The sequence below is a fragment of the Myxocyprinus asiaticus genome, chromosome 36 (assembly GCF_019703515.2).
Source record: "Myxocyprinus asiaticus isolate MX2 ecotype Aquarium Trade chromosome 36, UBuf_Myxa_2, whole genome shotgun sequence".
NCBI lineage: Eukaryota > Metazoa > Chordata > Actinopteri > Cypriniformes > Catostomidae > Myxocyprinus > Myxocyprinus asiaticus.
In genome coordinates this window covers 2,148,311-2,160,970 of record NC_059379.1, presented here as the reverse complement: position 1 = coordinate 2,160,970, position 12,660 = coordinate 2,148,311, and the positions used below count along the sequence as shown (strand labels likewise).

General features: G+C 39.2%; 1 protein-coding gene across 2 annotated transcripts in view; it reads right to left on the bottom strand.

Annotated features, from left to right (window-relative positions):
- The window catches only part of LOC127426640 (disks large homolog 5-like), a 63,554-nt gene extending 51,608 nt beyond the window's left edge, over positions 1–11,946 (bottom strand). The window contains exons 1-3 of one of the 2 annotated variants that reach the window (XM_051673572.1): positions 11,332–11,946; positions 1,455–1,532; positions 486–639 (exon numbers count right to left, since the gene is read on the bottom strand). In XM_051673572.1, coding sequence (XP_051529532.1) covers positions 486–639; positions 1,455–1,532; positions 11,332–11,623 — 524 coding nt within the window. In that variant the 5' untranslated portion in view covers positions 11,624–11,946. The remainder of the gene's footprint in view (positions 1–485; positions 640–1,454; positions 1,533–11,331) is intronic. The other variant, XM_051673573.1, reaches the window with a different exon arrangement.
- Positions 11,947–12,660: the final 714 nt, after the last annotated feature.

Below are 12,660 nucleotides of genomic sequence, written 5' to 3'. Positions count from 1 at the left end.
TGTGTTCATTTATCAATCAAACCGCACTAGAGTTAGTTTGAAGCGGACCGAGACCCACTATTCAGGCGGTCTCGGTCCGCTTGTTTGGTGCGCACCAAGGTTCGGATGGCAGCATTCACACTTGTTCAAATGAACCGCACTAACAGAGCAATCGCACCAGAGTTCGTTTTAATCGAACCAAACCTGCCAAGTGTGAACACACCCTAAAAGAAATCACACAGTATATCCCTATTTTATTATATGATTCCAAGTTAAATATTAATAAAGTCCTTCTTAGGGTGTATGAGCGCTAAGCACACATCCACTTTTAGAAATCTTTTATAATCATGACAAGCCTAAAACAGACAATTAATTTGTTAATGGCAATTATTTGTAGGGCAATTAATCGTCAGCCAAATTTCTGCGGTCTGAAATTCCTGTTTCAGGCTGCAGTTACCAGAATCACCGTCTGAACCGTTATCATATGTACAGTTCGGATACCGTACCTGCAGTCGTCAAAGGTGGTGCCGGGTGAGGAGAGAGCCAGTCTTTTGCGCAGGTCGTCTCGTTCACGTGTCACCTGTCTGAGTTGGAAAATCACCGTCTCCAGCTTCTCGCTCATCACATGCTTTTCCAGGTGTGCAGGAGGAGGGGAGGATGCTGGGACAGACGTATACAGGTAAGAACACCACATCAGTGCTTGCAGTGCTCCGAAAATACCCAACATAAGGGTGAGTATGAGTAAATGACAACATTTTCATTTTTGGGTGAACGGTTCCTTTCAGAGAGATACTGGCCACAGTGCCAGGCATAGAAGCAGTGTATCATCCTGCTCGGAAGAGATCTTCCTCTCTATTTGTAATGCATATTGAAAGATGGTAGGCCGGACATGTCAGGTTCATAAACTTTTCCTTTCAGACTCAGAGTGAGCTCTGCCGTCTCATACAGATGTTATGAATAAACAATGATTTTATCTGGGACACCGACGACACGTCCCATATCCCTCACTGCTAAAAGAATAGAGTCGTCTGTCTCTTTTTAGACGTCTAATGGACAGAAGCGCTGACCGCTCAGCTGGTGAGTTTAGTCAGAGTTTTCCTTCCCATTACAGATTAGATCTGACACCCAGATTTCTCAAGAAGTCTGTCTGATGGTACTGGAACGAGTGGGATTGCAAAACTTACATGCAAAAATATTAAGAGTGATTTAGTGATTAATACTATTTTCAAGTCCTCCTATACAATTAACTATCACAATCCAAGAATATAAACATAACATAAAATTCATAATCATGCGTGAATTTAAAAAAATCTGTCAAGAACATGTCCTCCAAAATCAACAGAAAGAAATTAGATATTATATTTAGCTTAAATAAAACGAAGCCTATTTTTAGAACCATTAATATTTTTGATTGTGAAATTTTCGTGACAACTGCAATGTGATGCAACTATTCAGGTAGACAAAAAAACACTCACTGGACTCACCGACACTGCTGAGGGAACTGCTGCTCTCCGAGTCAGACGGCATCACTGATAGAACGCTGTACGTGGAACCTGAAACATGCATCAACACTTTCTCCATTACTGCCCTGTGTGATAAATCTACAGTTCTGCTTTAATGAATGAAACCTGAGAGGATCTGTGCAGCCTGAGAATGATCTCATACACAACTCTACACACACAGGCCTGCAGCTGTATTTGAGTAATTCGAGCTGTTAATTGCTCTTGAATGAACACACACACAATTCTAGTTTTCTGGGCATAATACTATGGCATTATGTGTTTTTACATGGCAGGGCTCGAGACTAATAAAATGACTTAGGAGCCATTAACTCCTAAACTGAAACATTAAGGAGCCAAATGGCTGTTTTTAGTCTCCAAATCACAGAATTGCTCAATTTAGATTGCGGTTCAGAAACAAGATATACAGCCAAAGAAAAGACAGCTGATAATTAATCGAAGGTTTAATAAACAGTATATATAGTTGAGAAGATAAGTTTGCATTCCCTTTTGTCTCAAATGTTCACACCCCTTTCATAATTTATACAATAAAATATTTATTTAGTACTGCTCTTCTGAATCTACATTACAGATAATTACATAAAGTATAGTATGCATATAGTAGTGTGTTGTCTTCTTGAGCATCAATGAATGTTTGCACCTTGTGTAATAGTTGTGTACAAGTCCCTCAATTGTCCTAAGTGTCAAAAGCTTGATGTTTTTTATATATATATATATATATATATATATATATATATATATATATACACACACACACACACACACACACACACACACACACACACACAGTATATAAATTGTTTTAAAATATTGCCTTAGTCCTTCTTTACTGTTACTGGATGACACAGACACAACAAGAGTGCAAATTGAATGAAATCCCAGATGCAGTTTATTGTGCTACTCCAATCCTAGTCAACAATTACCAGAAGAAAAAAAAAAGTGGTACACAATACATGACTTTTAATTATCAAGGAGCCCCAAATACACATGGGACTCTTATTTTGAAATGTCTGCACTCCCAGTTGTGAGCTCACTGACGGCTGATTCGCTGAAAAAGTTAATCGGATTCAAACTGCTAACCTGAGCTCCTGAGTTAAAACCCAATTCTTTTCGGATGATTCATAAAAAAGATCCGGTTCAAAGAGTCATTTCTTCACGACTCTCTCGTTGCATATGGTGCAACAGAACAGGTGAAAAGAAGCGCGATTGCGTGCTCTAAAGATGTATTCGATAACTCAAGATATCTGACGAAACCGCATACGCACACGACCCGACTGTCGTCAATAGCGACTTTTAAAATATTGTCGCAATCAATTATTTTTGGTCGCATTTGCGACCATTTTAGTCGCAGTCTGGAGCCCTGCATGGTACACCATGGTTTTAAAATGTTTTTTGTTTTTGTTTGTTTGGACATGCTATCTTTGTATTACCACTGTATTCATTAAAGTCGCCATGAAACGGAAGTTACGACCGACTTTATTACTGTATTGTGACGTATTTCCGAGTGAAACAGCTTTTCGAACGAGAAAAAAAAAATGTAGGGCGGGGACTTTGTTTACGTTTGGACAAGGCTGGAGCCATTGTGCAAATACAGATGAATGTGAAACAAGCGAGTAGAAGCTAATTTGTCCTCGTTTTGAATCACAATACACTAAGCATAAAGACTAAAGAACACTTGAGCGGTATACCCAAGAAACCTCCATCTGCAGAAAAATATAAACAAACTCTCTCTCTCTGAAAAAGATGACACACATTCCTAACACACCAACATACATAGTATTGAATAGGCATAATTTATATAATAGAGTAATTAATAGCTGAAATACATTGTGATTGTCATGTTTGTGTGAGGTGTGATAAGGCTTTGGTGTTACTACAGCGACAGATCCAGACAGAGGCTAACAGTAACAACAGACTGGGGCGACTGGGACACTAGCAGAGACATGCTAAACACAACAGTGGGCAGGATATTGACTCAATCTAAACCCAAATCTCAATTTAAACTGACTTCTCCGAGTTTGAATCTAAACTTACTACTCTGGGTCTCGTTTGAGAAGTGTGATTTGAAATAGAGTTCTATGAGTCTGAATCAAACCGGACTCCAAAGAGTGATTCAAAGTTCAGTTCTAGGAGTCTGAATCAAACCTGACTCAGATGAGTGATTCAAAGTTTAGTTCTAGGAGTCTGAATCAAACCTGACTCAGATGAGTGATTCAAAGTTCAGTTCTAGGAGTCTGAATCTAACCTGACTCAGATGAGTGATTCAAAGTTCAGTTCTAGGAGTCTGAATCTAACCTGACTCAGATGAGTGATTCAAAGTTCAGTTCTATGAGTCTGAATCTAACCTGACTCAGATGAGTGATTCAAAGTTCAGTTCCATGAGTCTGAATCTAACCTGACTCAGATGAGTGATTCAAAGTTCAGTTCTATGAGTCTGAATCTAACCTGACTCAGATGAGTGATTCAAAGTTCAGTTCTATGAGTCTGAATCTTACCTGACTCAGATGAGTGATTCAAAGTTCAATTCTATGAGTCTGAATCTTACCTGACTCAGATGAGTGATTCAAAGTTCAATTCTATGAGTCTGAATCAAACCTGACTCAGATGAGTGATTCAAAGTTTAGTTCTAGGAGTCTGAATCAAACCTGACTCAGATGAGTGATTCAAAGCTCAGTTCTGAGTCTGAATCTAACCTGACTCAGATGAGTGATTCAAAGCTCAGTTCTGAGTCTAAATCTAACCTGACTCAGAGGAGTGATTAAAAGTTCAGTTCTATGAGTCTGAATCTAACCTGACTCAGAAGAGTGATTCAAAGCTCAGTTCTGAGTCTAAATCTAACCTGACTCAGAGGAGTGATTCAAAGTTCAGTTCTATGAGTCTGAATCTAACCTGACTCAGATGAGTGATTCAAAGTTCAATTCTATGAGTCTGAATCTTACCTGACTCAGATGAGTGATTCAAAGTTCAATTCTATGAGTCTGAATCTTACCGACTCCGACAAGTGTTTCAAAATAGAGTTCTATGAGTCTGAATTTAAAGAGTGCATGAAGCTTGGCACATTAGACACCATAAACTGGACTTCTATTTAATTCAGACACACACACAGCTGTAAACCAAACAGAAAATTGGATGTGTCAGAGTCAGGCGCTCAGTCTGTTGAACTCTCTCTGTGTGTGCCAGGCTGCACGCTGTTGAATCTCTGTGCCCTTCATTAGTTTCAGTCCTGAGAAACTGCCCCCTCCACATCACCAACTGGACCGAGTCATGATAGCTCCTCTCTCCAAAACTCTAAACTCAGCCTTCCACAAGGGGCTTCATTACAAGGTCAACTTTAGCTGTGTGCTATATGCCTGAAGAAAAAGTACAGTCTTTATGTACAGCATGCTGAGTCCACAACTCAAGGGCAAAGTTTCTGCACTCCAAATCAAAGTGACACGTTTGGGTTCCTAAACGCTTTTGTCAATAAAGCGCAATGTTGACCGCTCACTTTTTTTAGTGCCATTGGTTCCGGAAGTATCTTTTCGATTCATTTTCTACAAAGGCATTTAAAATAAAATTAGTTTTAAGCCATGAACCAGACCAACCAGCTCCAAAACGAACCACAACATAGCATTGTGACATTATTTTTAGGACACTCAAGCATATTTTACCCCCCAAATCTCATTATCCCAACGCATCCAACGCATTTAAAAAAAAATAAATATTTAAATCAGTGAAAATGAAAGGCAGTACCATGGAAGTACTACAGTGAATTAGAAATACTTTACAATTTAAATAAGAAATTGAGGATTGAGGGTAGGGCTGGCCGATATTTGTCTCTATTTTTCAGCCTATTGACGATATTCGATATATCTCTCTTATTTGCTCTAAAATGGCTCAAAAGTGTTTGTTTGTTTTTTTAATCAGAGGAACCATCATTTCATCCAAACAGCCACTGTAGCCAAGTAGATTTAATATTTTCAAGACATTAAAAAAAAATCGAATAATTAGTTTTTCATTAAATATAAATAAACACAAGGGAGAATGAAATTCAATCATTTTCATTGATATGCACTTTATATTTCATTCACAATGACACATAGTAGCTTAATAAAAAGCATTATTTACCTTCAAATGTTTTTACTGTGCAAAGCTACTTATTTTTGAAACCCCAGTTGAACATCGCATAATACTAAATTATTACTATGGGACACGTCAGGCTGATGATTATAATATAATGCTGAATTATCATTATTAGATTTACATTCTAGCATTTTACAAAAGTAATATATTTCTGTCCTGTTTACTTCATCTTCACCTGAGGACTTTTATTTTGACACCGAAAGTGCTGCAGTATTTACTTCAACTTCACAAGGGGCTTTTATTGTGACACAGAAAAGGCGATGTGTATTTGACAGTTTACAATGTTCTGCATTTCCTGAAACGCTGTAATCTCCTTTTCTGTTATTCTGTGCCGTGTTTGTAGATTTGTATATAACTTGTAGTGGTTACTAATGGAATTGTGCAAATGCTTGAACATGCATTACTTTGATTTCACAATGCACGTGAACTGATCTGAGAGCGCCGCCATGCATGTGCACACAGATCAGCGCAGTGCCACATTTGTTCTGAATCACACACAGACCATGTTTATCTGTCTTTAAATCACAGCCTTTTGTGGATTAATAATCACATATGACCAACTCGCCATTTTGATGATATTTTGATTAATCGTGCAGCCCTGAAGGATCGTGAAATGAGTCTACTGATGCGCTCTTTATGAAACTTAATGGCCAAATGAAAGCACACAGCGATATTCACGATATTGGGTCAATTTTACATCGTCAGAAAACTGATCTTGATTATATCGTTAATATTCGATATATCACCCAGCCCTAATTCAGGGCTAAAATGAGCATAACTGTCATGACAATGTCACAATGTAAAAAAATTCTTAAAGGGTTAGTTCACCCAAAAATGGAAATTCTCATTATTTACTCACCCTCATGATATCCCAGGTGTGTATGACTCTCTTTCTTCTGCAGAACACATTTGAAGAAAAATAGAAAAATATCTCAGCTCAGTAGGTCCTTAAAATGCAAGTGAATGGAGATTTCTCTTTTGAAGCTCCAAAAAAAAAATCACAGACAGTCAGCATAAACGTCATCCATACGAGTCCAGCTGTTAATTTAATGTCTTCTAAAGTGATACGATCGTTTTTAGTGTGGAAAAAAAAAAAATCAATATTAAATTACTTTTTGAACTATAATCCAACAGATCTAAACCAAAACCAACTAAGCTTCTGTACAGCGTTCCTCCTTCTCACTTGTAAACAGCGCTGCTCTTCCGTGTGTGTCGCAAGTAGGGATGCCACGATTATATGGTTTCACTATTAACTGCAATTAAAAATGTCAGGGTTTCCAGTCAGGCTTCCTAAGCAACCAGTTGGCCCGGTTGCTAGGGTGGGTAGAGTCACGTTCGGTTAACCTCCTCGTGGTCGCTATATTGTGTGGTTCTCGCTATCAGTGGGGCGCATGGTGAGTTGTGCATGGATGCCGCGGAGAATAGCGTGAAGCCTCCACACGTGCTAGGTCTGACATTCAACAAGCTACGTGATAAGATGCACGGATTGACGGTCTCAGACGCGGAGACAACTGAGATTCGTCCTCCGCCACTCGGATTGAGGCGAGTCACTACGCCACCACGAGGACTTAGAGCACATTGGGAATTGGGCATTCCAAATTGGGGAGAAAAAGGGAAAATCCACCCCCCAAAAAAAGAAAAATGTCAGGGTTAATTTAACCTCAAGAATTTAGAATCCATGGTTAATAAGTGGGGCCTGGGTAGCTCAATGGTAAGACGCTGGCTACCACCCCTGGAGTTCGCTAGTTCGAATCCAGGGTGTGCTGAGCGACTCCAGCCAGGTCTCCTAAGCAACCAAATTGGCCCGGTTGCTAGGGTGGGTAGAGTCACATGGGGTAACCTCCTCGTGGCCGCTATAACGTGGTTCGTTCTCGGTGGGGCGCGTGGGGAGCTGAGCGTGGATGCCGCGGTGGATGGCGGATGTCACCATGGCAACGCGCTAAACAAGCCACGTGATAAGATGCACAGGTTGACGGTCTCAGATGTGGAGGCAACTGGGATTCGTCCTTCGCCACCCGGATTGAGGCGAATCACTACGCCACTACAAGGACTTAAAAGCTCATTGGGAATTGGGCATTCCAAACTGGGAGAAAAAGGAGGGAAAAAATCCCCCCCCCCCAAAAAAAAAAAAGAATCCATGATTAATAACCATGAAATGCTTTATTTAGACATGGCAAGAATAATATAATGAATAAATATATAATAAAAAAGCATTATAAGATTTTGTAGCCTAAATGTAAAAAACATTTTCAGCACACGGACAGCGCTCAGTGCATTGCTTGTAGTTATTATCAGTGAGTAAACTTTGAAAAGTTGCGTCTTTTCGTCCTCATTATTTAAAGCATTGCTTCTGTACAAATTCATCGCGTTCAACAATAAATGTACATTTTAGTCATTTTCGGACTTTAAATTGCTTGCTGTGAGCAATGCTCACATTATTATGCGTAGTCCACAGGTTTATTTGTAAGGTGTTGTGGACAGTATTTTTATAGACTGGAGTCTGTTGCCGATTCTTTATGTTGGCAGATAACGAATCGTTTTAATAAACTGTCGCAGAAGAAAAAAACTATTAAATGCCTTGAACTATCCTACATGTTGCGCACCTACAATAATCTTGCAATTACACATTTTCAATACCAATTTCGATACCAAAGAAACAATTAGCTAATATGATAATGTGCTATTGAACACACTCCTTTAGCCTATTTAAAGTTACATTTCAATGTATATAATAAATTAAAAGATATGCATGTTTCCTTCAAGTGTTTCTAACACTTTTGTTTTTAAGCAGGGCCCTACTGAAATCTGTTTTATTATTTTTCCATAATTCCATGTTTTAAAGTTTCATTTCATTATCAAAACGGTGTCTTAACAAAAATGTTTCCTTAAACTTTTAACAAATAAAAAATAGAACAATTACTTGTCAACATACCATTGCATTTTTTAACAAGCTTTTATTCAGTACAAAAGCACTCTTGCTTGTGACATATTGCTTATTTTTTTATTATTATTATTATTATTACAATCATTATTCATTAATCATTATTATTATTATTTCTACAGTGAGGATTACATTTTACTATACAATTATTATAATATATTTCTGTTGCAATTTCTTCAATTTCAGGCGTTTCGCTTTTATTATGAATCGTGCTTTTATTTTAACGTGTATTTTTGATGGAAGTTAAACTTCTCCGGATAAACAGTTCGCTATATGGCCCAGTGTGATCATTAAACCGCAAATGCTGCATATAATTATATACAAATAACGCTTCAGAGTGGATTAGTGCTCTGCTCTGTCATCTCTCATGCAACGTGAATGATTCTCATAGTCTGTAGAGTTTCCAGTGTATGAGCGGTCAGCTTCACACATTCATTTAAAGCTCATGCAGCTCATCCAGCCTAAGATTGCAGAATTTCATGGTTTAATAATCACACTAGGACATATCACAATTTTAATTTGATTAGTTGTGCATTTTAGTGTAAAAGGAGCAACAGAGCACACGCTCAAATAACCATTTGAGCATTTGAAAGCAGTCGTGTGTCAGTAAGACAGTGTGCGGGTACCGGATTAAGTTGGTGCTCAGTACTACCAGTAATGTAGAATCAGTAGTATCATTACATCTTTTTTATTTTAGTACCGACTTGGTACCGAAGTATTGGAACTTTTGACAACACTACCCGCCAGAAATACATCCACTAAGACGTTCAGTCGTGATATGATATGCATTTTTTGCATCCGTGCTGTTATGTAAATACAGTAATCTCACCGTCAAAAACTCACACGTGCCTTAATTCTCGCGTGTCTCACGTGCCAATGCGATTACGTCACACGTGCATACCACTGCTGACCAGAAGGATGATGTAGAGTTTAAATAAGTACTAAAATATTGATCTTTTTCGCACCAAAATAATTGTCACTTCAGAAGACATTCACTTAACAGCTGTAGTCGCATGGATGACGTTTATGCTGACTGTCTGTTCTTTTTGGAGCTTCAAATGTCGGATCACCATTCACTTGCATTTTTCAAATTTTCTTCATTTATGTTCTGGTGAAGAAAGTAAGTCATACACACCTGGGATATCATGAGGGTGAGTAAATGATGAGAGAATTTCATTTTTGGGTGAATTATCCCTTTAGTGGCCCTTAAAAATAGACTTCATATATATATATATATGAAGTCTATTTTTAAGGGCCAGAAATGATATAATATATATAATTTCTTATTTGTTTCTTCTGATTTTCTTGAGAATCACCAAATGGGTAATGTAGCTCTTCACTAGGAAAATGTCTTATTAAAAACAAGCTTTAAAAAATGTACACATATTTTTAACAATTTGTGGCTTCTCATCTCTTATGAAGCATATCATCTCTTAACCTCAGTGTTCACAGTATGTCTACAGTATTGCTTACTCTCTATTACGAAATAACATGGTAATTTTACTTTCAGGAGCCTAATGTTGCGTTCCAGTGGGGTTTACTGTAAGAGAGGCAGACAGCCGGTGTCCTGAAAATATATGCTACCTATCAGGATGTGCTACCAACACTATATTCGGATGGTTTTAGGGTTGGGGTTAGGGCTTAGTACAGCCTCACACCATATAACACTATCTCATAATTATCCTGGTAGCACATCCTGATTGGTATTATCTGCCTGACAAGATGTGCTACCTAGGTTTTAACACATTTCATGCTGTTGTAGTACATGTAGTACGTGCCTCCCGACAGTGCTACCCATGTTTTAACTTTACATATCACTGTTTTTACTGCTAGTAGCACATCCTGAGCAGGTAGCAGATTGTCAGAACACCGGCCTACTATGGACCAGGCCCGGCTCCACAGTGGGGGACTGGGTGAGCCTGGCCCACCCAATCATGAACTTGGCCCACCTTAAGAACTACACCTACACCCACCCCTCCAACTGTTCGGCCCACCTGGAGGGTCCTATGGCCAGGCCTGCTATGGACACAATCATTCAGGACCCTATTTTTTTTATCGAGGCGTTACTGAAAACAACCCCCAGCTATGAGACACATCAGAAACCATGTGATGATTCAAACTGAACACACCCCCGCTTGAGGTTTGTATTGACGACCATCACACATCTCTAAGTTGTCTAATTGATCAGCAATGCTCCATTTAACAGACCAGACTCTAAATGCCTGTACATTTCACTATGTCTGGTCTAGTTTCCCCAGTCTGAATGGTTGCACTTGCACTGGTGCCATAGTATTAAAGCAAACCTGCATTTCTGTGTCGTTCAGGCAGACTGCATTTACTTAATGGCTTTCTAAGTAACGTTATGTGATCCAGCTTTAAGCTGCATTATTTTCTGGCTTTCAGCTAAATCCCTGCGTGTCTGATGAGTTTCTTTGGCTGCAGAAAACATCTGTAACACATTTACAGTACGATCATGTTACGCTCAGCAGCCTCACCACTGGCTAATGTTTACTATAAAGAATACATGTCAGATGAACAGCTCACACTTCCACTGTAATAGCCTTTACTGTAGACGCAATTTGGTTTGTTTTTAATAAATGAGGGACGAGTGGAAATCATTTTCAGTGGGAATCAACACGATGCCAAACATATTGTCGATTGAGCTTAATATATTGCACATTAATAGTGACAACCAACTACATCACACTCAAACTAATAACTTCACTGGAATGTTCTGAAAGTTTCGCCGAACCCTTGAGGATGTTTTACCCGTGTTGTGGTGGTCCACAGGCAGCAGAGAGTTGAGCAGCAGCGGCTGAGTTTTCTCCAGAGCCCAGCACAGCTCCTGGAAATGATCGATTTCCTTGTTTTCCACTAGCATCTTGAGGAGCAGATGGACTTTGTCGGCGCTGCTGGAGCAGTTCTTGTCCAGCTCGTTGCGCTCGGCCGGGCTCAGACTGCCGGACTGGGCCAGCAGCTCCAGCAGCCGATCCACATCTGTGACGGACTCCGACAACTTCTGCTCGGACTGCTCCAGCAACTCTTTGTGCTTCGGATCCATCGCGCCCGGCCAGTCCTCTACAACAGAACCACAGAAAGCTCTGGAAACGTTCCTGTCAGAGAGTTTTTCGCGCGAAATTGAAAGAAACAAGAAGCCATATTTGTATAGACTTTCGCGAGACTTTTTCTTCGGCTTCGTGAGGTCTCACATCTTTGCCAGTTTTCTGTTTCAGACGGTTTGAAGGTGGCCTAACGGCGCCCGTAACTCTAACGCGCTTTCGGTCATTTTAAGTTTGAGAATCCATCGCAAAGTATCGCCTCAACTCCAATGATCTTCTAAATCGCAGCGTAGCTCCGCCATGACTCTACAACTCCGCAGCTGCTACCAACTGCCAATCAAACGCTGCAGCGGGAGGAGAATGGAGGCGGGGGCGGGGCTTCCACCTGTCAATCAAACCGCTTGAACGTGAGGGGAAACTAGGAAAAGGGCGGGGCTTGCAGCTGCCAATCAAACCAGTTAAACTAGTGGGGAACAGAAAGAAGGGCGGGGCTTCTAATGTAACTCACCTGGGCGTTCACTGGGAAAGTTGTCTATTTGCTGATAACAGTTTTTGAATGCGTCATAATTATTTATTTTTATTTGATTATTTTTCTTTTATTGTTTTCATATGCTTTTCTCGTAATTCTCTACTTTTTTTTTAGCCACCTCAATAGAAATACACTGCAAATTTACAGATATATGACAATATCTGAACATTACGGTGTATCCAAATAAGAGACAGTTCATATTACGTTCTTTTTATTATATGTTTTTGTGACAGTATAACATAGAAAACAAGGTCATGGAAAGAAGTTGATCCTGAGCAACAATCATGTTTATATTTACTGTTCAAATGGGGTATTTTAAGAGTAAATGCAGTGTTCAATACTTCATTAAAACAATTTAAAACATTTTCTTATATTATAAAAACATTAATAATATATGCAGTTTTTATGACCAGTGCCACTTAAAGTAAATCAAACTTTTAAAGTAAAAATTCTTAAAAACTTAGAAGAACCCTTAAAAAGCACAACAAAAAGATATTCACTTTTCCTTAT